The 23,420-nt window shown below is 38.1% G+C and overlaps 1 protein-coding gene and 1 long non-coding RNA gene across 2 annotated transcripts in view; one reads left to right on the forward strand and one right to left on the reverse strand.

Moving 5' to 3' along the window:
• The window catches only part of LOC144607527 (unconventional myosin-Id-like), a 296,615-nt gene that overhangs the window by 166,414 nt on the left and 106,781 nt on the right, over positions 1-23,420 (forward strand). The window contains exons 20-21 of the mRNA XM_078424424.1: positions 881-994; positions 5,577-5,731. Coding sequence (XP_078280550.1) covers positions 881-994; positions 5,577-5,731 — 269 coding nt within the window. The remainder of the gene's footprint in view (positions 1-880; positions 995-5,576; positions 5,732-23,420) is intronic.
• LOC144607528 (uncharacterized) lies at positions 12,415-22,912 on the reverse strand. The gene is made up of 3 exons (XR_013549108.1): positions 22,815-22,912; positions 20,457-20,533; positions 12,415-12,517 (listed from the first exon to the last, which is right to left on the reverse strand). It is a non-coding gene; the product is annotated as an uncharacterized LOC144607528 (long non-coding RNA).

Here is a 23,420-nt window from a genome sequence, read left to right on the forward strand (position 1 = left end):
ATTCAAACACATCTCGAAACATAGAATTATTACAGCCCATCAAGCCAATGCTGATTTTTTTTACAGTATATTCCAGTCAATCCCAATCCATCATTCATTTGTTTGCATTGATGCCTGTATAAAACACTTATTTTATTTCTCCCGCTGGCAGGTACCTAAAACCTCTCTTGTGTGTAATGTTTAGCTCAAATTGAACAATGTCACTGCATCAAAGGATAATCGGAAATAAGTTAGAAACTGCTTGAGAATGTAGAGGTGCAAATACTGTTGCACTCATTGTTCCTTCATTCTAAGCAGTCTCTGCTTCAAAGCTTTTACTTGGAATTCAAAGAATGGAAACTTCAGCATAACAACATTGTGGTGAAAGTAGTTATTAAATTTGCCACTGTTCATTTTCAAAAATGTGCAAAAATGTTCCTTTCGTGAGCATAGACATCCCTTTGATGAACAGAGTAAAAGTATTCAAAATCTTTAGTATCACATTTGAGAATGGAAACTAGATTTTTGGATAGTCAGTTTTCAATATTTGCCCAGCAGATGTGTACCACAATTAATATTTAGAAGTATTCACAATGACAACAATGGGGTTCTATGTTTCTCAGTATAAGAATGAGCAGGTATATTTTCAAAAACCTGTATACTGTTTAGCTCACAATATGATGTGTTAAATTCTTCAGTCTTTTTAAAGATTTCATTTTGAGGTTACCTCAATAGAATGTCAATAGAATGATAGAATGTCAAATTCTGCTTTTAATTGGTGCTAAATTGGCCATTTCTGTTGGAAAGTTGGGTGAGGAAAAGTTAGGAAAAATAGGGCTTTGAGCTATAATTTTGGATTGGTTTCATGGTTTAAACTGTATTTGTTTGTCTCTCCCTACAGATAAATAGATTTAATAAACCTGAAGATCGTGCAATTTTCATCACTGACCGGCATTTATACAAATTGGATCCATTGAAGCAATATCAAGTGATGAAAACTATCCCATTGTATAATGTAGGTCACAGTCTAAAAGTCTCTGTTTGGAGTAGCTCTATTAAAATTCCATATTATCTTTCTCCATCCTCCACCTGTTTTTTTTGTGGAAGTAAATGGATATCCTGAGGCTGTCTGTTTTTTACACTGCCTCCATGTTTTATTATATCTATGATAAGGCAGCCAGGAACCCGCTGTGATGTTGTGTCATTTCCACTTTATAGCTGGCCACAATTAGATGACAGGCGCAACCTCCAGTGACTTGCTGTTGTATTCTCTTTTGACCTGTGCAACGAAAGGAGCTTCGATTAGCTCAGCTCCTCATCCCAGTTCCTTCTCTACCTGGCAGCACAGTAGTTTATCATTGCCATTTGGGACATTTCCCTGCAAAGACCTACCTTTCTAAGATATGATAAATTGCAACATAAATGTTTAGAACTACACTTCACTAAGCTCCCTTCACTTTGTCCCCTCACAATATGAAACGTTGGCCCTACAATGTAGACCTAATATTTTCTACTTCACTGATTAAGACTGACGCTAACAAAACATGAGACAAGTCCACTGCCTAAAGCTTTTAAAATTCTGCAGTGATGAGTGTCACTTTAGGATTAACATCTACCTAAACTCTACGTATGAATGTTAATTAAAACCCAACAGAATAATTTCCGGAATGGATAGATTTATTTTATATAAAGAAAAATCTCTTTAGGATACAAGTATATTGTACTATTTGTTCAAAAGATTGTTTTTTTTCTTCTCATCCATAACCTGTAAAAGGATGTCAAATATGCTTTTTATTTGTATTATGTACTTGAAGAAGGCATCCGATGCGCTTGAAGATCGATTTTTGTAGCATTATGTGCCCAGATGTTCAATGGTAAATTCATCTTACTGTCGGAATAGTTCAGTATCAGCATTTCCGTGGTAACCCAGTTTCCATAGCAATCCCCTTGGAGACCGCATCAGCTGATGTCTCGCTGCATGGTGGAACATAGTTGCTGTGAACATAAAATAATCAGGTTGCTTAACTAGTGCACCTCAATGTGTCTCTTTAAATTAAAGGATGTAGTAATAATCACTGTCAGGGAAGGTCAAACCATTTTGCTTGTGTCAAATTCAGCCACAATAAAAGGCCAATTTCTGAATTAACTGTTTGGGGATCTTAAATGCATCTCCTTTGCAGAAATTGAACCTGGGTTTTGTTTGGTTTAATGTCCAAATGATTTAAAAAAAAATTAAATCAATTTTTGTCTAATTAAATTTTGATTCGGGGAAACCTAGTGGTCAAAAGAATCCAATAGAAATTGGAAGTTCTTAGGGGTGTTAGAAGGGAAAGAATCTTTGCATCCAGCTATCTGTAGCTTCACTGTATAAGTGGTTATGTTCTGGATTAGCAGTTGAATACTAATAGATCCCTGAATATTGGAAGTGTACTAACATGCATTAAAGAATGACATATTAAAATGGGCTGACTGGACTGTTGTCTGGGCTGCTTTGTCCCATTGCCTTTTATATTTTGTCTTGAACTGCAGTTAAGACTGAATCTGTTTTAATTAGCATTAAAAATGACATCATTTTTTCTTTTATAGAGAATTGGCAAATGTCCATTTTGCTTCTGTGCTCTGTAGAGCTGCTGTTCAATCTAAAGAAGAGAGAAAAATAAATAAGATGGAAGGGTGGGGAAGTGACATAATTTGAGGTTACTTATGCCAAAATACCTAAACTAAAAATTCTTGAGAGGACTATAGCTAAAGTTTAAGCAGATTCATTTAAAGATAAAAAAAATTGGTTTCATCAATTTAAAAATATCTAATTTTAAATAATGGATAGTTTGTGGATGTAATTATTCATTTCCTTTCATTTGGTTATTCAGCTCCACATGACTGTGCTGTCTCTTTGAGAAGGCTGTGGAATTATTTATTCTTTCTTGCTCTTTCCTTGTGGCCCTACAAACTTAAAATGTTTCCTGTGTAACACTTCTCCATGTGTGCATTATTACACAGATGACTCTTGCTCAGATATCCGATACATATTTCCCATGTACTTCACTCTGAGATATACATTGTTTCCCAAGTGACTTGCTGCTTGGTAAACAGCATTCCCCCTGTGACTCTCTTTCAGGTATCTTTTATTCTTATGAAATCCATGTTTCCTAATGAGACTTACTACTTTGTATCTGTGACTCTGCCTGGTGTCCATTCTTGGTGACATGACTCAATTGCTAGTATCGCACAGGTTAATATGCAGATAGAGCAAGCAATTGGAAAGCCAGTGGCATGTTAGTTTTTATTCCAACAGCATTGGAGTACCAGGGTGAGGACCGCATGCAGAACAAGCAGAAATGTGTAGGCAGCCCCTTGTTTCAGCTCTCGTCCCACCAAACATATTTCTTCCCCTTGATTCTATTTTTCCTACTCTAGTCTGGTTCCTTCCCACGTATTATTTAAGTTTATTTCCAATTCCCTGGTTCCAACTGGTTCATCTTCACCATGGACATAATCATCAGTTTATACCTTCATGTCACATCAGGAGAGTCTGAGGACATTATTTCCTCCTTGAACCCACCCAATTCCCCTCCACCAACACGTTCATTCACCACTTGTTTTCTCCAGATGAAAGGTATATCTACTCAGAAGGGCCCTAACTACGTCTGTCCTTTTTGCGAGAGATGTAGAATAGTCTATGTTTCACTCTAACTCTGATCCATTCCCCCAAGTCTTTTGACCCTGAGTACACTGATAACAACATTGTGATGCTCCCTGCACGTATGCAGAACTCGAGAATTTCATCACTTCCAGCCAATTTTCACCTTGTTCTCACCTTCACATGGTCCATTTTTGGCCCTTTCTCTTTTTAAATCTCTCTGCCTCCAACTTAGGAAATAGGCTAGCTAAAAAAATCCAGGCCCACAGACTTCCGGAGTTATATTGACCATGCATCCTTCATAGTTGGCATGGACGCTATGGGTCGAAAGGCCTATTTCCATGCTGTGTAATTCAATGACCATGACTTTCACCCTTCCTTCAAGGACTTAATTCCATTCGCCTGATTCCTCTGTCTCATCGTATTTGCTTCAGTGATAAGATTTTACACATCGGTGCCTCTGAAATGTCTACCTTCCTCAAATCTGGATTCCCCTCTACTGTAATGTATGGTACTGCTGATCATATCTCTCCCGCCTCACATATTTCAGCGCTCATTCTCTCCTAGACAGAGCAAAAATAGTATTCCCCTGGTCCTAATATTCTCGTCCCCCAAACTCCACATTCAATTGGAGGTTGTTTGAACAAGTGTCTTTCCCAGATTTGATGAAGGTTCTTCAATCTGAAATGTTAACTCTGTTTCTCTTGTGAGACCTCATCTGGAACAATGTGTACAGATCCGGTCTCCCTATCAAATGAAAAGTACACAAAGATAGACACAAAAAGCTGGAGTAACTCAGCAGGATAGGCAGCATCACTGGAGAGAAGGAATGGGTGACATTTTGGATCGAGACCCTTCTTCAGACCTTCAGTACACTTACACTGGACGGGTTGATTAGAAGACTAATTCCTGGGATGAAGCTCAGCCTGTGAAAAAAGATCAATCAAACTGAAAGATTGGAAAACCGAAAGGGGATCTCACTGAAATATACAAAATTCTTTCACGCCTGAGAGAGTAGCTACAGAGATCATATTTCCTTTGGTAAGGATGCCTATATCAATGAGTCTCATAGTTTTAAATAATAGTTGAACCATTTAAGACTGAGATGAAAAGAAGTTCCTTCACTCAGAGGGTAGTAAAGCTTTGAGAAAATCTCAAGCTAAAAGGGAGGTGCTCATCTATTGAATATACTAATTGGTTTGTCAATTGTGCTAGTTATAACCTCAAAAATGTCCAACATTTATATCAAACATGATTTTCACAAATCCCTATTCAATCTACTTAATCTAGTTTAGTTTAGAGATACAGCATGGGAATGATAATAACAAAATAATAATTTACTATTATTCTCGAGGAAATTGCAAAGTTTAAGCACTATCAAAAGATATGACCTCTAGTGGTATGATTTGAGGAAGGTCAAGGAACTAAAATTGGTAGTTTTCAAAGACTTATGTGGAATACAAAGTTTTGGTGTGACTCAGCGGGTCAGGCACCATCTCCTGAGGATATGGATAGGTGATGTTTCAGGTTGAGACCCTTCTCTTATTATCTTAATATGCATGTAGGTCACAATTTTTTAAAGATGTTTTGATAGTTCTGATTTTTCCTGGATGGCATCTTGCTTGAATCATATAATAATTCGCTTGCAATTGTAACCCTAGAATCCACTATTCAAGCATTGAAATGAAGTATGATTTTGATTATGTGTTGGGCCAGACCTTTTCAAATGAAAAATAAAATAATTATTATTGACATTATTAATGATGAGGAAAGGAAATGGGACAACCTGGATAGTTAATTCAAGGCCTAAAGCCAGCCTCTCGTCTAATTAAAGTCAGGTAATGAATTCTCAATACCTAATACATTTGGATCGTGACAGGGAGGTGAGAGCTGTCTGTAGTGTGTTAGAATTTTTTTCAAGTGCCACAGTGCTATAATTTTTTTCCTCCATCTTTAGGTTACTGGAGTAAGCGTGTCAACAGGAAAAGATCAACTTGTTGTTTTTCACACAAAGGACAACAAAGACCTTATTGTTTGCCTTCATAAAATGCAGCCAGCTAATGAGAACCGTATTGGAGAGCTTGTCGGCATTGTGGCCAATCACTTCAGAAGGTTAGTGAAATTGCAAGTATCAACGTACCTTAACAAAGCGGTGTATACATTGAACCTATGCAAACACGCACAGGGCAAACTAATGCATCTCCTCTCTTTCTTCAAGCAATTTTATGATTGTCACCGTTTTTGTTTGATACAGACTATAAAATGATTGTTACATTTACCGACACAATCATGTGGTGTTTTCCACTAAATGCAGTGAAAGTTTCAGGTAATAGCATTGCATTGTGTGTTAGAAGATGCATTGTGCAGTTCCACAATTTGCAAAGAAGGTAGGTCCATTACGTCAAAATGGAAATAATCCCATTCCTATTTACCTGCATCTGCATTATGCAACAAAACATGCATTGAAACTGCATTTTTAACATGTAAAATGTTCCAAGGCAATGATATTGTATATTTTTTTAATATAACTGCGCAAGAATATTCTACAAAGATGGTCAAAGATACGCTTAAAGGGGAGGACAGGAAAAAGGGTGAGGTCGATTTTGTTTTGATTGAATTGCAAAATTGAAAGTTAATTTACCTGTCTGCAAATAAATCTGGTGTAATTTCAGATATGCAACAAAGTGGTAACTAAAATAATGATACACATAAGCAGATTTTTAAGTAACCAAGTTTATTGGTATTATTATCAGTTGTTCAGTATGGATATCCAAATCTTCCATACCTCAACATTGCAAAATATCCTGAATAGTTTTCATATCTTCCTTGAGCAGAAGTCCAGAACCAGGGGTCACAGCTTAAGGATAAGGGGGAAGTCTTTTAGGACCGAGATGAGAAAACATTTCTTCACACAGAGAGTGGTGAGTCTGTGGAATTCTCTGCCACAGAAGGTAGTTGAGGCCAGTTCATTGGCTATATTTAAGAGGGAGTTAGATGTGGCCCTTTTTGCTAAAGGGATCAGGGGGTATGGAGAGAAGGCAGGTACAGGCTACTGAGCTGAATGATCAGCCATGATCATATTGAATGGCGGTGCAGGCTCGAAGGGCCGAATGGCCTGCTCCTGCACCTATTTTCTATGTTTCTATGTTTCTAAGTCCAGCAACATCCTCCTCTACCTCACATTCTCAGTTAAATAACTCCATGAATGTAATTAATTTCCTACAATGAAAGACATTGTTAAGAAACTTACATTTTAAAATGTATGGGGCTAGCTATGCAGCCTTTTCATGGGACATGTACAGCATTTTCTTCTCGAAATGAAATGAACCGTACAAGCTTAATATGGTGATGGGGAGAGAGCCAGAGCTTTGCAAGTGTCAGACTAAATCAAGCCCAATTCAGCCCATTATGTCTGGTCCAGATATGTTTTGACACAAGATCTCAGATGGCTGAACATTTTAAAATGTGAGCTCAACATTTGAACTAAAGTAGTGTCAGAACTCTTTACTTCATGCAAATTCCTAAAGCAAGATCAGTCAAAAAATGATGTAACCCACTTATTTGGACAATCTCCAGAGCTTGGAAAACACTTCCTTCACTTGTACTGATGGATAGAAGGTGATGAACATACACCATACAGGATGTGGTTAATTGTGTTGTGCCCATTTGTGGATTTACATTATATTATACATATTACAAATCCAGTTGAATGATTTTGGCTCTATTATACCAATGGCAGGAACTGGTATCCGCTCAAGCCAACTCAATCATTGAAAATTATATGCCACGTTGTTCTGGGAAAGTGCGTTCAGTCATCACAAAGAGTCAGAGGATTGGCTTACATATCGTTGCAAAAGGAATCTGAAGCTTTTGTTTGAACCACCTGCATCTAGTAATCCTGTGATGATTTGCTTCATCGCTAGACTAATACCTTATGTACTCTCAAAGGGAGTTGCCAGTGGTAGCCCTAACGTCAACATAATTGCCATCTGCCTAAATGGCACTGTCATTGAACTTGGAACATTGAGATCTGGAGAATAAACTAGTATCTATAGGGCCGAATGAACACTGAATAAATAATTATATGAAGTATATTTTAAATATTAAAATATTGCAAGGACTTGCACTTAAAAAAACAATTAAGTCCATTCACATTAACCTAATCAAATAAAAAAAACTTTTATTCTGTGAGTGGCTGTTTCTTCCCAGTGCCTGCTGCAACTGTGCCAACTCTGACCTGGTTCAGGCCAGTGGGCAGGTTGCCCAGCCTAAGAATCGAGAGGATCTCTGCACTGCCTTATTAGCTCCACAAGGAGTACACTAGTGCAGAGCAGGTGTCCCAGGATTGGCAATTACCTCAATGCTGCATTTGAACATCCAAAGCTTCCAGCCAGATTGCTGGGTAAAAACTCATATACCAAGCAGATCTTCTGGCATTTCACTAAAAGATTGTTGGCAATGATTCTGAATGCTGTGCAACCTCCTTCCCAATCTCTACGTTTCTAACCATTTGGCAGCACCTCCAATGCTTCACCAACCCCATTTTCAGTTTGAACCATTCCGTCCACACGGCCAGCCCAAATGAATTTCTAACCATCCGCCTGAAAATGTATTGTGTAAAAACTTATTTTCTCAGTATATCCAATTGTATTTTTGTAGATTACATCTTAACAATATTATTCTCGGGACATCAATAAGCTGAACGTCGTTTGTTCTCTTATCAAAAAAACTAGGAACAGCCAACTGTAACCTAATATAATCTTAAATTCCACAACGTCGTAATCTTTTTGTTTGTATTGAAATATGCTGCTGTCTCCAATCTCCATTTGTGTGACATGTTGTTTGACTTCATGGAATATGATTTCAAGTTTGAGCAATCATAAACTGGTCAGTTGAAAGGACTCAAAAGAACACCTTTATCCATTTAGTTTGCATAGCATTGTAACAGTTAGTATTGGTGAAAATAGTAATATAAACTGAAAACAAAACAGAATCGGCATGGTCATGTGGCAGATAGTTTAATCAGCCAGTTTTAATTTTGGTATAATGAATTCAGGGTAGTTTAAACATAGTCTGCAACAATTAAACACCTGTAAAATTATTGTAGTTCTAAAAACACTAAGTGAAGATATTATCATGGTGATTTTTTTCAGTATTGAAAATTACAATTCCATTTATGTTAAAAAAAATCACCAGTGTTGGGATGTTTTATCTGTTAGGTCAGCATTATGGCATCTGCAATGTTCCTTGCTTGTGTCTTGTTCATTATCAAGATGACCTTGGACTGATATACTCATTCTCTATACCGATTTTCTGAAAGTCAGCTCTCACACTTGGTCTCCCACTGATAATTTGATTTCCTTTGTCTCCTCTATTTGGTAGCTTCTTTATCTGACAGATAATCTCTAGCATGTCTTCCGTGACTTTGTACTATCATTCAGTACATTATCCCCTCTTCTTCTCTATCCTCTCAAGGGAATGTTGGTACCAAATCCTGGCTGTTCACTTCTCCATCACTGGTTGATTATTTAGGACTGGAGAAAGTGAAATCGGCCTAATTACCAGAAAATTACACATTATCCATAACATGCTTTCAGATGCAGAAACAGGAATTTCCATTTGCATTGCAGCTTTAACATAATAAAACATTCTAAAAAAAGGACTTTGTCTTTTTGTTTGTAAACCATCATCTGCAGTTCCTTGCATCTATAAAATATGCTTAAGCTGTTCAGACATATTAAAAAATAACTTGCCGTAAAAGGAGGAAGAAAGAGGTTTAAATGAGATGAAAAGAGGTGAAAAAGTTGAAGTAGTAGAAAGATTTCGAGAGCTATGGGGTTGGCAGCAGAGTAATGAAATTAGAGTTACTCAAGAGGTCAGAATTAAATATAGCAGGATTCTGGATTATAGAGCTGGAAGAGGTTAAAGAGGGATTTGAAGTTAGCAAGAAAAAATGTTTAAAGCAATTCAAAGGTTCAAAGGTCTGTTTATTGTCACATGTTCCAAATAAGGTACAGTGAAACTCGATTGCCATCCAAAAAAAGCAACAAGACACACCACTGCACAAACGTTAACATAAAAATCCACCACAGCGGATTCCACATTCCTCACAGTGATGGAAGGCAATAAAGTATAATCTCCATCCTCTTTATACTCCCGCGGTCAGGGCAGTCGAACAATCCCTAGTCGGGGTGATCGAAGCCCCTGCGTCAGGGCGATCGAAGCCCTGCGTCGGGGCGATCGAAGCTCCCGCGTCGGGGCAGTCGTCGCTCCTGCGGCTTGGAGCTCCCGAAATCAGTCTCCAACCAAGGACCGCGAGCTCCACGATGTTAAATCCGCAGGCTCCCGTGGTTGGAGCTCCGAGGTCAATCCCCGACAGGGACCGGCAGCTTCATGATGGTAAGTCCTGCGGGCTCCCGCAGTTGGAGCTCCCAAAATTGATCTCCAGCAAGAGGCCACCAACTCCATGATGTTAGGCCGCAGTGCAGACGGAGATACGATACGGAAAAAATTGCATCTCCGCCAAGGTAAGAGATTAAAAAAAGTTTCCCCCAACCCCCCAGATAAAACAAGCTAAAGAACACTAAAACATACATTTAACACATACTATAAAACAGAGAAAGAAGGGGCGAGACAAACTTTTGGCGAGGCAGCCATTGGGGGCATCACCCCTGTTAAAGGGAGATTTATTTGCAGGTCGTATATTCAGTTTACCATTCAGAATGCAGTGGGCACTTTTATTAGGAACATCAAATACAATTCTACTCTCCATTTCTCTCTTCCTATTCCTCCTCCAAACATTTAATTGTCATTTTATTCATAATTTGATATGTTATAACATTGGGAAAATTGATTGCTTTGTTCCCCATCGTATAATAACAACAACTTTTTATATCAGGTCCTCATTAACATAGTAAAATTATCTCATAGTATCATTACTTTTGAAGTGCAGTCATTTATGTACTTAATCAATTGTCAAGTGTGTTAACAAATGCTGTGAACGGCATAATGTAAATGTAAGCTAATTTCTTTAGTTTCTGTCTTGATTTTTCTGCTGAATTTGCTCTCCAGTCTTTCTTCTCTCATGGGAGGCTTGTTTAACATGCCTGTTTTATATGCCTGACTGAGAGAATCTTGCAACAGCACAAAGCTGTTTCTAACCTTTTTAATCATTTTGAAATATATTCACCAACTATTAATTCTCATATGAATCATTAGTACAGCCATTTTTCTCTGTGTAATGTTGGAGAAAGGGATTCCCAGATGCTGTTTCTAAATGGATGAGATCCTCATTACATATTAATGCCCAGCCAGAAATCCCAAGAATTATTGATATATCTGTCATGTCTGTTCCACCTTCTGAGAGATAATGTCAGACATCCAAAGAAAAAAACTCCCATCATTGCAAAAGGCCAATTTTTTTTAAACTAGTGAAAAGAAATGCTGTCAGTCAATAAATGCAAACAATTCTATAAACACAGGGTTATAACAGACGTTTTAACCTTTTTTAGAAATCCTTTGCATTTTTTTGGAAATCCATGAACTGGGGACAATAGTTTGAACATGGAACACTAAAACAAAGAAACAGGCCCTTCAGCCCACAATGTCTATTAAGTCCCTGAGCATGCACATGATTCATATCCCTCTATTTCTTGTATTTCCATGTGCCTTTCTAAAAGCCACCTAAATGCCACTATCATATCTGGTCCCACCACCGCTTTTGGCTGCACGTTCCAGCACCCATCACTTTTTGTCTCGCACATCCACTTGCCCCATGCAGCTTCATTAAACTTTCCCCCTCAGATCTTAACACTATGCCCCCCAGCCATTGACATTTCAATCCTGGGGGGAAAAAAATCTGTCTATCCTATCTATGCCTCTCACAATTTTATAAACTATCAGATCTCTGACACCAGAGAAAATAATCCACGTTTGTCCAACCTTTCCCTCCGGTTAACATCCTTTAATCAAGGCAGCATTCTGGTAAACCTTTTCTACACCTTCTCCAGAAATTCCACAGTAATAGGGAAATCAAAACTGTGCACAATATTTCAAACGCAGCCCAAACAAAGTTTGTAAACGCTGCAATTACTCAATGCCTCGACTGATGAAGGCAGGCACACCATATGTTTTCTTTATCACTTTATCAACTTGTGCTGCCACTTTCAATGAGCTAAGATTTGGATCTCTAGATCCCTTTGTACATTAATGCTATAAGTGTATTTACCCTAACAGGTATATTTTCCCCTTACATTCGACCTCCTAACATGTACCATCTCACATTTATGCGAATGAAACCCCATCTGCCATTTTTCTGCCCATATCTTGTGACTGATCCAAATCCTGGTGTCTACAACTCCACCAATTTTGCAAATTTACTCATCAACCCATCTACATTTAGGTTCAAGTCATTTAGATGTATAACAATCAAGAGAGGTCCCAGCACAATCATTGCGGAACACCACTGGTCACAAGACTTCCAGCCAGATAACACCCTTCCTCCACTACCCACTCAGAACTAGCCAGTTCTGGATCCAAACCACCAATTCACCATGGATCCCATTTTGATATTTTGGATCAGCCTACCATGAGGGACTTTATCAAATGCATTACTAAAATCCATGCAGACAACAAATACTGTCCTACCCTCATTAATCTCATTCATCGATGACTCAAAATTCTCAATCAAGTTAGTAAGATATGATCAGCCAGGGCCACTGATTTGGCATAAGCTGACATGCATTCATGTGAAGGTTAGGCAGCTCCACACAAATAAAGAAAAGAAAATCAGAGAATCCAATCATCACAAGCACCTGTCCTCTTGCAGCAGTTGGTTGTGGAACAATGTTGGTGGAAAAATGGGTGAAGGCCTGACTTCTGAAGGCATGTTAGATCTAGCTGGAGGGAGAAAAAAAGCAAACAATATAAGATTTATTGTTCAACAGTATGGTGTTTTCTAAAGTGTAAACCTGCATGTATTCATGACCCCGCTATGGATAACTGACTAGATCTCTACAACATATTCAGAAACAATATTTTTTTCCCTTGATACACTGTTAATGAGATGGATTGTTCTGCACAGAGTGCAAATACTTGCTGGAGGTTTTGAGTGAATCATGGAAATTTACTAGCTGTTACCATGTCTTAAATCCCTTTCACAGATGCTTCAAAATTAGTTTCCTATTATCTATAAGGATAGAAAGGGGTTGAAAATTATTATTGCTTTCCTAAAGTACCACACCCTGTCATCCTGCTGATTGGGATCACAGGTACAGCAGGCCCCTTGGCCCATTTGTCTTAATCCGACTCTCTGCAAGAGTGATGCCATTAGCCAATTTTTCCATGTATATTGTAAGATATTACAGCTTCAACATGTAGATAGGAACAAGCACAGGTTTTCAGTACACACTGTTGCCAGTGTGGATCTTCATTTTACAAAAGTACACTGCGCATACTCACACATATTCACGAGACTGTTAAGATATTGACTATATCACATGACACAAATCATACCATTCTACTACTCAGTTCTTAAAGTTACAGTTACCATTATATACACTACATATATCTGCAATTTTTTAATTTTAATACTTATCCAGTTCCTTTCCGAAAGCAGAAAGAAAGCTAAAGGCTTCCTATGGGAGCTAGAAGAAACACACTTACTATTCTTGACCCATGCTGAGTTTTGGAAAAAGCTTTTGCTTTCTGGAGCTGGTGAAATCCATCTCCATTTTGCTGCTGGGTTTCTTAAATCCTGGAAACCCTGAGCTGTACCAAAATAATCCGACACAAAGTGGACTGAAAATCTGATTGAATGTTAATAAGGTGCATGACACCTTCAAAGAATGAACATTCGTCAATATCTCTTCACCACCAAATTTCTAAAACGTCAGGCAGACTTTGATTGGATTCCATTCCATTACTTTACAAACCTTCCCCTGCCTATTCTTGGGAAGGCTAAGCTTAAGGACATTTTTTTTACATCATTCTGTTCTCTGTATCTTTCATGCTATTACCACCGTTATGTATATTGCCCCTTTCTATTTTCCTTTTATCGAGTACCTCCCATTGTTTTAGCATTCTTAACATACCTTTTCTTTCTATCGCTCTTTTAGCTACTTTTTTCTTGTTAGCTGGATCATTTGTCTCATATCTTCTCTTTGTTTAGATCATTTTTTCCCTTCCACTACATCCTTGGACTCCTGTGTAATGCTTTTTTTCTTTCCGAGCTTCCAGCTTGGAATATCTGCACTTGCAGATCCATGAACATCGATTTGGTTTCTATTCCATTTTGCATGTCCAATTGTTCCTTCAGATCCATTATATGTCGCAATTCAAAGCCAACATCTGCTGACTGCCACCCACGATTCCACGTGATATAAAATGGATCCAGTTCTCCACATGATTCTGCATTGTTGATATTATGCACTTCCAACAAAGCCTAATTCTGTTCCCTCATCTTGATCAACTCCCTGTCAACTGGACCCATGAATGTTCTATATGCCTTTGTTAGTAGCTTATGGCACCCAATGCTGAATTCTAATTTCTCAATTTGCAGAAAACATTTTATCTTAGTAATCACGAGGATGAACACCAAGTTATTACCATTCTTCCATTATCTTTTAAATTCACATTTCAAAATAAATATTGTATATCTTCCAATGATTCCTGGCAAATTATTTTATTAGAAGCCCTTTTTCTCTCAGCTTTTTTCTCAGCTCTCCAAGCTGTTTCTCAACTTCCCTTGAACTTCTTCTCCGAATCCCATAGCCTACTGGCCTCCCTCAGTCTTCATATAAAATTTCATACTTGCTTTTTTGTGCATATTCTCTCAAACGTAGAATGTCAACACGTACAATCTTAATGCAGGCAAGGTTAGCTCTCTTTCCTTGGCCCTCACTTTACTGACATCCTTGTGTACACTCATCTCACCACCTACCAATGAAATAAATCCTCTTGTCAGCTGCCTCAAACTTATGAATTGTCTCCAATTTCTATCTTATTTTTATATCACGGCATCTCTGTTACTGCTGATTCTTCAATCATCTCTTTGTCTAATTCCTGGTTACCTGTTTCTCTTCCTGATCGTTATACAACTTAACAATTTCCTTCATTTGACATCCTTTTGCTAATATTCAAAGTTGCTGTTTTAACTCCTCCCTTAAAAACTCTATGCCCCTCCTTCACCATCAATTATTCTATTTGTTACTCCTACCTCCAGACCTGTTTTCCTATTGCGGGTTATTGAAATTACTACCCAAGTCAATGTTCATCTGTTCAGTAACTTATCCTTCAATTCCTTTCAATTTGGTTACTGTCTTTCTCAATGATGACTTTTGTATTATCACATATCTACCTCTCGAATAGAACCAGTACATCCCTCATAGTGGCCTTGTTACCATCCAGTTCACAATACCTCTCGAGTCCCCCAGAATACTTTCATTTGGAGGTATTCCATTCCTCAGCTTCAGTGACCTCATCCACAAGCACTTCGAAGATTTCTATTAAGTATTTTTAAAATGTCTTGTTTGACCAATGACTGTCTTTGTGCTGTCAGACTATAAAATTCCATCACAAGTAATTTATAACCTCCTTGATGTCAACAAGTCATCTATAATCATAAGCACACCCTCTGCCTTTGATTCACCCCGCCCCACCAGCACACAAGCACACACACACACACACACGCACACACACACACACACTTTATAGTGCTTGCAGAGACGTTCTCATTCTTGTCACAAACTTGACATTCCGTTTGGCCTTGAATTAAGCATTGTACTCCTAAAAATCCAATTGATCACAGTAACAAATTACTTCCATTTCTACAACATTGCCCACCTGTGATTGAAACCCTTATCCTGGTTTCCTGTATATTTCCATTTCCATGGCTGGCTATGCTTTCACTGCCATGTCATTCATTTCTGAAACTGCTCCCTAAATCTATCCATTTTTGTACACCGCAAAACCCTATTCAGAACCTTTGAATAAAGTGGCCTCTCAACCTTTATAAGCCCTTTCTATCTTTCTCCCTGTCTTGACATTTGATTTCTCTACTTAATATTTTGAGGTTTATTTTTACCATTAAGGTCGTTAATGAATGCAAATTATTTCCTTTTATTGCTGTCTTCATTCTTTCTTATTTGGTATTAACTTAACCTGCTGAACGGTTTTCACTCCGATTTCCTGTTCCTCATTTTACTTTAATTTTTTTGTCAATTGACTCAGCTATTTAAATTCTCTGCTACATGTTCAAAAGTTTGCTACTAAACGCTTCCGCCTGGGGTACTGTGTGCAGTTTTGGTCTCCAAATTTGAGGAAGGATATTCTTGCTATTGAGGGCGTGTTCTGTATGACTATGACTATACATTTTTCATGCTACAAATTTTGTGTGGCATGATGGCGCAGCTGGTAGAGTTGCTATCTCACAGCGCCAGAGTCCTGAGTTTGATGTTGATCTCAGGTTCAGTATGTGTGTACTAGTGCCTAGGAAGTGGATAAGAAAATGGGATAACATAGAACTAGTCCGAACAGGGATCGATGTTCAGCGTGGACTCAGTGGGCCATAGGGCCTGTTTCGATGCTGTATCATTCAATCAATCCATCAAAACATATGTCATTGGGAAAAACACAGGTGGTACTGAGAATACAAACTCATAACTAGGCATGACCACAGCTTATTGCTCATTGCTCAATGTACTTATGTTTCAGAGATTAGCTCACTGGCATTTGAACAGAGGCTAGTTCCAGAAATGTGACTGTCTTCAGATGTTTAAGTGAGTGGTTATTGAATAAGAAGTCACACTCTGGGTTATTCAAACCTAATCTATTCTGTTTAATCATAGATATGCACAATAGAAAGTTGCAGGTAAGATGGCATCAGGTTATGACTTCATTTAAAACATTCTTCCTATAAAGTGGAGGGCAACAACTGAAACTGAAATAAATGACAAATAAAACTGTTTTTACTTCGCTGTCTTTGATTTGGATTAATATAACTCGAGATGCAAACGTAGCATTGATACACACATGGCGGCCTGAATGGCCTTCTACGTTGTTAATTGCGTGATCCTATTTTTAAAGTAGCAATGGAGAAGACAAGATGGTTGCTGATAAATGCGATAGACAAATGGGAGAAATGCCAAAACTATTCTGACACCATTAGATTGTAGTAATAAATATATTATTAGTATAAATTTATTTAATATGCAGCTGAAGGAGAAAATATTCAAAGCCATGATAGTTGGGAGAGGTGCATTAAGGTTAAAGGAGGGTTCTGTGGGCCTGATAAGATGGATGTAATTTTTCTGTACTGCACATACTGTACAAATTCTTGCTTGGTTTAATTGCTGAAAGTAGAAATCTGACGTATAGTTTTGAGTTCAGTTTAATAATAATGGAATTATAAATTTCACTTCAGATTAACAACACAACAACAGACATTTATTCATGTCTCACTCCTTAAATAAATTCCTAATTTTATCCAGTATTAGTTTATGATATTCTTATTCTAGGGTGTTTGTATACATCAGTGCTATTTTCAGTGTTTGTGCAACAGACCCCACCACCTTCTTGAAATAGCATGCTGTCAAGCAGAACCAAGGTCACATTTGTTTGACCCTAAACAGCAAAGTGACCAGGGCAGCCATTTGTGATAGACATATTGCACTAGCAGTTGTAAGATCCATCTGTTCCAAACAGCTGTTCCAGGGTTCAACTATGCATGTGACACCTTGAGCCAAAAATACTTTAGTGTGATCAATTAACAAGTTGTATCTACTGTTTTTAGAAACATGGAAACATAGAAAATAGGTTCAGGAGGAGGCCATTCGGCCCTTTGAGCCAGCACCGCCATTCATTGTGATCATGGCTGATCATCCACAATCAATAACCCGTGCCTGCCTTCTCCCCATATCCCTTGATTCCACTAGCCCCTAGAGCTCTATCTAACTCTCTCTTAAATCCATCCAGTGATTTGGCCTCCACTGTCTGTGGCAGAGAATTCCACAAATTCACAACTCTCTGGGTGAAAAAGTTCCTTCTCACCTCAGTTTTAAATGACCTCTATTCTAAGACTGTGTCCCCTGGTTCTGGACTCACCCAACATTGGGAACATTTTTCCTGCATCTAGGTTGTCCAGTTCTTTTATAATTTTATATGAATCTTTTAGATCCCCTCTCATCCTTCTAAACTCCAGTGAATACAAGCCGAGTCTTTTCAATCTTTCCTCATATGACAGTCCCGCCATCCCAGGGATCAATCTCGTGAACCTACGCTGCACTGCCTCAATTACAAGGATGTCCTTCCTCAATTTAGGAGACCAAAACTGTACACAATACTCCAGACGTGGTCTTACCAGGACCCTGTACAACTGCAAAAGAACATCTTAAACTTTGAAACATCTTAAACTTTAAGTGTTTGGCCAAACTTGGCTGTTGTGTAAGAGCTATTGATTTGACTGGCAATAACTTATTGATTGTCCAAAAACAATATGGATTTGATTACCTGCATCAGCTTAAATATTTCATCTTGTTGCTTCTCTCTAAGTAGGACATTCAATTCATCCTTCCACTGTATGGTATTGAGTTAAAGACTTGTGGTTCTCCTCTCTTCCTCACCCACTGCAATCCAATATGTTTACATTTTTTGGCCTATTTAACCATTACATCTCGATTTGCCTCAAAATCTTTGAGACAAATTTTAATATTTGTGACAATCAATTGATCTTTCCCAGCTTCTCATGAGACAAAAGTCACTTGTAATACCAAGTATTGTTGGATGGAGGGAATGTAGAAAGAATTACATTCACAATCAACCTATTTAGGCACTGTTTGGGAACCAAGAAACAAGGACTTTTTTAAAGTTATTTCCATGCAAGGCAAATGCCCAATGTCCATATATTTATTACTGGTTGTTCTTTAAGACAGATGTTAGTGTGTTTTACTAGAGGGAGAGTCTCAAACAAGAAGAGTTAAGTATAAAAAAAGGGGTCTGGCATTAAAACTGAGGTCCTTCGAAATTTCAGTGAAATTCTCTGCCCTGGCGGGTGGTGGAAGCTGGATTAATATAAGTATTTAAAGTGGAGGTAAATAATTAAATCATGGGACAGAGGGCCACTGGGAAATGACACAGAAGAGGTATTGTGGCCTGCATAGATCACTGTAGATAATCGTTAACACCATTATTATGTATCCAACATCATCTAATAAAGCTACGTGAGGTCCCTTCCTTTCTATAATCACAGAGCCATGAGTGATGTCATATCATATCATATATATACAGCCGGAAACAGGCCTTTTCGGCCCTCCAAGTCCGTGCCGCCCATCGATCCCCGTACATTAACACTATCCTACACCCACTAGGGACAATTTTTTACATTTTACCCAGCCAATTAACCTACATACCTGTACGTCTTTGGAGTGTGGGAGGAAACCGAAGATCTCAGAGAAAACCCACGCAGGTCACGGGGAGAACGTACAAACTCCTTACAGTGCAGCACCCGTAGTCAGGATCGAACCTGAGTCTCCGGCGCTGCATTCGCTGTAAAGCAGCAACTCTACCGCTGTGCTACCGTGCCGCTTTGATCTTATTGATTTGATTTTTGGTTAGTTGTAAGGCAACGTACATTTGTGAGTATTAAATGCGGATCTTGATATTATTAGTTACCATATTTGAATAACTGGAAATGTACTTTGTGCCATGTGCTTATGAGGAACAGCTGACATCAGACTTGTGGTTTTGAAAGCTCCACCATACAGTTGTCCTTATGTCATCTCTGTAGATTAATTGATTGCTTGCTATTTTAAGTGCCAACTTTCATTATCATCTTACCATGCAGGTACCAGAATCACTAGAAAATGAACTGGATGGGTGTAGGTCTTTTTCATCGATCACAATTTTAATGTTTTTTATTGGATGGAGGTATTCAGTGGTTCTTGTTTACTTTTACACGATAATGCTGTTATAGGTGGGACATTATAAAGCAACAGCAATAATTTCAACATAGTTCCTGCTTACTTCAACTATTTCCAGATTTTAAAACCCAACTGTTCAGGCATTCTTGCAGAGAAAGGGATCTAGCAGCTGTCTGAATACTTGAATTAAAGCAACACAATGCTGGTAATGTACAGCTGCCTAGTTAGCCTGCATCACGAGACAGGTTTTGTGTATCAAAGCATCATGCTCCATAACAGGTGTTGTGTAAGTCCAATAGATCCTGGTTTTATTTCTGGCATATGGAGTTTCCATTTTTGTTTCATTTCCCTCTGTAATAATCTGACATACCATGCTTCCATAAAACAGGTGATGGAGCTTGCTGGTGATGTGCTTCCTCCAGGCACAAGGAAGTAAATGGATCATATGTTCTGTTGCCTACATCCAAAAATAGAAGTCTTCTGAGTTGGATGTGAAATGCAAAGCAGTAGGCTTCCCATTAATCTGTGTATTTTGTTTAATAAAATGTTGATGAAATAGAGGCACATCTCACCAGCTATCGATATCTGCAAAGCACCAACAACAATGGTCGTTTGTAATACCTTGCATGGTGATTTGTCAATGTTGATATCTTTGATGCCAGCCATGTTTTAGTCAGTGACATTTCATCTCTATACGAGAATATTCAGGTTCAAGGCTTAGACCACACGTGCACTATAGCTTAGAGTGAACGGCGTGCACATTCATTTATTTACTCGAGTGATTAGTCTTTATTAGAAGAGGCCCGATAAGATAAGTTTTTAAAAAGTTATTACAAATGAGCCTTCCAGCCATCCCATTCTCAACAGCCAGATGGTAATTTTCAACCAGAACCTACAATAGAGAAACATACAACAGTCCTTACTGGAATTTATGCTCGACTTGTGCACTCATCTTCTCATTCCCTTCAACTATCAGTCCAGTGAGGTTATATGTGCGGAGCTGAAAAATAAAGTGCAGTTGATCATATTGTTGGGATTGTTCTATATACCCCTGAAAAACTAATAGGAATGAGAGGAACAAATATGCCTGGAGACTGCAGACAGTTGCCAGACTAATAGAGTTGTCATAAAAGGGGATTTTTACTTTCCCGATATGGACTGGGACTGCCATAGTGCCTATACCTGAGATGGAATGGAATATGTCAAGTGTTTTTAGGAAAGTTTCCTCAGGGAAAAAAGTGGAGGATTCTACAATGAAGAGAGCAAAACCTGACCTACTAAAGTATGATAGCGAGAGTTCACGGTATCATGTTCCTATTAGAGTAAAGGGTAAAGCAGGTAGGAGTAAGAAACCCTGGATGATGAAAGAAATTAATGCTGTGGTCAGGAAAAAGTAGGCATGGGTCAGGTATAACCAGCTGGGATTGTGTATTCCTGAGCGAGTTTAGGGAATTGAGGAGCATACTAAGAAGGAAATCGGGAAGGCATAAAGGAGGCATGAGATAGCTCTAGCAGAAAGATTAAGGCTAATCCAAAGAGATTTTATGTATTTTAAGGGAAAATGAATAACTAGAGAGGGAATAGGGCCCTTTAAAAAACCAAAGTGGCTGTCTGTGTATGGAGCCTTAGGAGATGGACAAAGTCCTCAATCATTATTTAAGGTCTGTTTTTATGATGGAGTAAAACATGAAGACCAGAGAACATGGAGAAGTTAATGGAGATGACTTGAGGACAGTCCATAATTTCCGTTGAAGAGGTGCTGGACGTTCTAAGGCATTTGAAGATAGATATATCTCACGAGCCTGATCACAATCAAGTTATCAAGAATTACAGAGGGATCTTGATCAGTCGTGGCAAGTGGGTTGAGGAATGGCTAATGAAGTTTAAATCAAATAAGTAGGTGTTGGATTTTGAGAAGTTGAAGCAGGGCAGGAATTTCACGGTGAACAGTCGGGCCCTGAAGAATGTTAAAAAGCAGAGAGAGTACAACTACATAGTTCCCTAAATGTGACGACACAGATAGAGTGGCGATAAAGATGATTTTGGAAATTATTTTTTAATCCATTTTTGAAGTCTCGGCTAGTTCTTTGGGATATAACTAATTACTTTGAAGTTGAAGACCTAGGATTTGATTTGTCTGATTTATTTTTCATTATTGTGTTTTTGGTGTTTCTGTTGATGATGGCTTTATATGCATCATTTCTCTTATAATTTGTTGTGAATTCAGAGTTTAGTGGAAAGAGGCTTCCAAAACTTCACTTATTGCTTAATTTGTTAATGGTGTAGCATGCTAAGACACCAGAGCTGCTAACTAAATCCTATGGTGCTTTGAAAATTTCTATTGTTCTCGGAACAGATAATATTTTAGTGAGATATTAACTCTAGATGGTATATGTTTCGAAAGACCTTAGAAGTTTTCTTCTACTGGGCCAAAGTATCTCCAAAATTGTGATCAGCTATTCAATCATGGAGCTTTACAGCCTAATTTTACATTCACTTTACAGAAGTAGTCAAAGTGTGGAGAATAATGACAAAATCCTCCATCTAACTTGAGAAGCTGAGAGAGTTGTACTTTCATCTTCTAGCTGGGGGCTGCATTCTGCATTTATGAAATGAATCTGCAGAATAGCTTTAACAAAACCTGGCATTCCAGTTCTGGTGCTGTGATACATCTAACTATGTGTACAATGTACTCTGTTTAAACAATATTGAGTTTATGGAAATATTGAATGGATTACATTACCTTGACTTTAGATATACTTTCATATATGTAAATCACATATCAGAAGGAGCCAGCTTGGTTGAGAAGCATCGACACATTCTTTCTATTTGCAGTGGACTGCTAGGGTCTGCATTTGCACTTAATGCCAAGGAGCAATTCTCCCAAAGACATTTATTTATTCTGTGTTTGGATGAAGCGTGAACACTTTTGAATGGTCATTACATGTAACCTAATGTGGCATCTCTGATTTCAATACCAGCCATCCTTTGGTCTTTTTTATTGGAACTGCCAATTTAAATTATAAACTAATGAGTTGAACCACTCAGATACTGATTTGGGACGTACATACTTCACATAGGCTTTTACTACGTAAAACACAAAACATTTATTTATATCATCCCATTAAGACTGCATTGCAAAATAAATTCCAATGTCTGAAAAAAAGTATTCAAATCCAGACCCATTATCTAGCATTTACCATTTTGTTTCATATTCCTGAACATCATTATATATATAGACCTAACTTTTACATTTAGATTTATTGTACATCGCCACGTACCTGACAGACTCTACCCCTAGTCACCTCCAGGGACAACAGGACAGGTACTTCAGTGATGAAAATACCTTACCAGCAAATATTTTCTTGACAGAATAAGATTCCAGGGCAGCTGTCACATTCATAATTCAACTTAGTGCTCATTAGCATTCTCTGTGGACACCAGATGCAGCTAGAGTCTGCAAATCAGAAGATTCCAATCTGACCCAGATTTCTGGTGTGTCTGTTCTGTCATTTCCATAATTAGAAACAGTCTGTGTCTCTGTCTCTGCCCCTGTGTGCATTGAATGGGAAATAATCTTGTACCTGCCTAAGCATGTGACAGAATAGGTTCACCATCACAAACATATTTCTTTGAAAGGAGTAACTATTGCCATATGGCGATAAATTCCGTTTCAGATTTAGATTTATTAATAGATTACAATTTCTACTAGTTCTGCTTATTATAAAAGACCCAGATTCCAATTAATTTGCAGAATATTTAACACCTGACCTGGCACAATAAGAATTCTGAACTCAGCGCAGTTCTTAATCGTTTAAAGAAGTTTGGAGGATTGCAAGATAACTTATTTTAAAACAGAGTAATTTATATTGGCTGATGTCAAGTGC

This window comes from Rhinoraja longicauda, chromosome 29, assembly GCF_053455715.1.
Source record: "Rhinoraja longicauda isolate Sanriku21f chromosome 29, sRhiLon1.1, whole genome shotgun sequence".
Classification (NCBI taxonomy): Eukaryota; Metazoa; Chordata; class Chondrichthyes; order Rajiformes; family Arhynchobatidae; genus Rhinoraja; species Rhinoraja longicauda.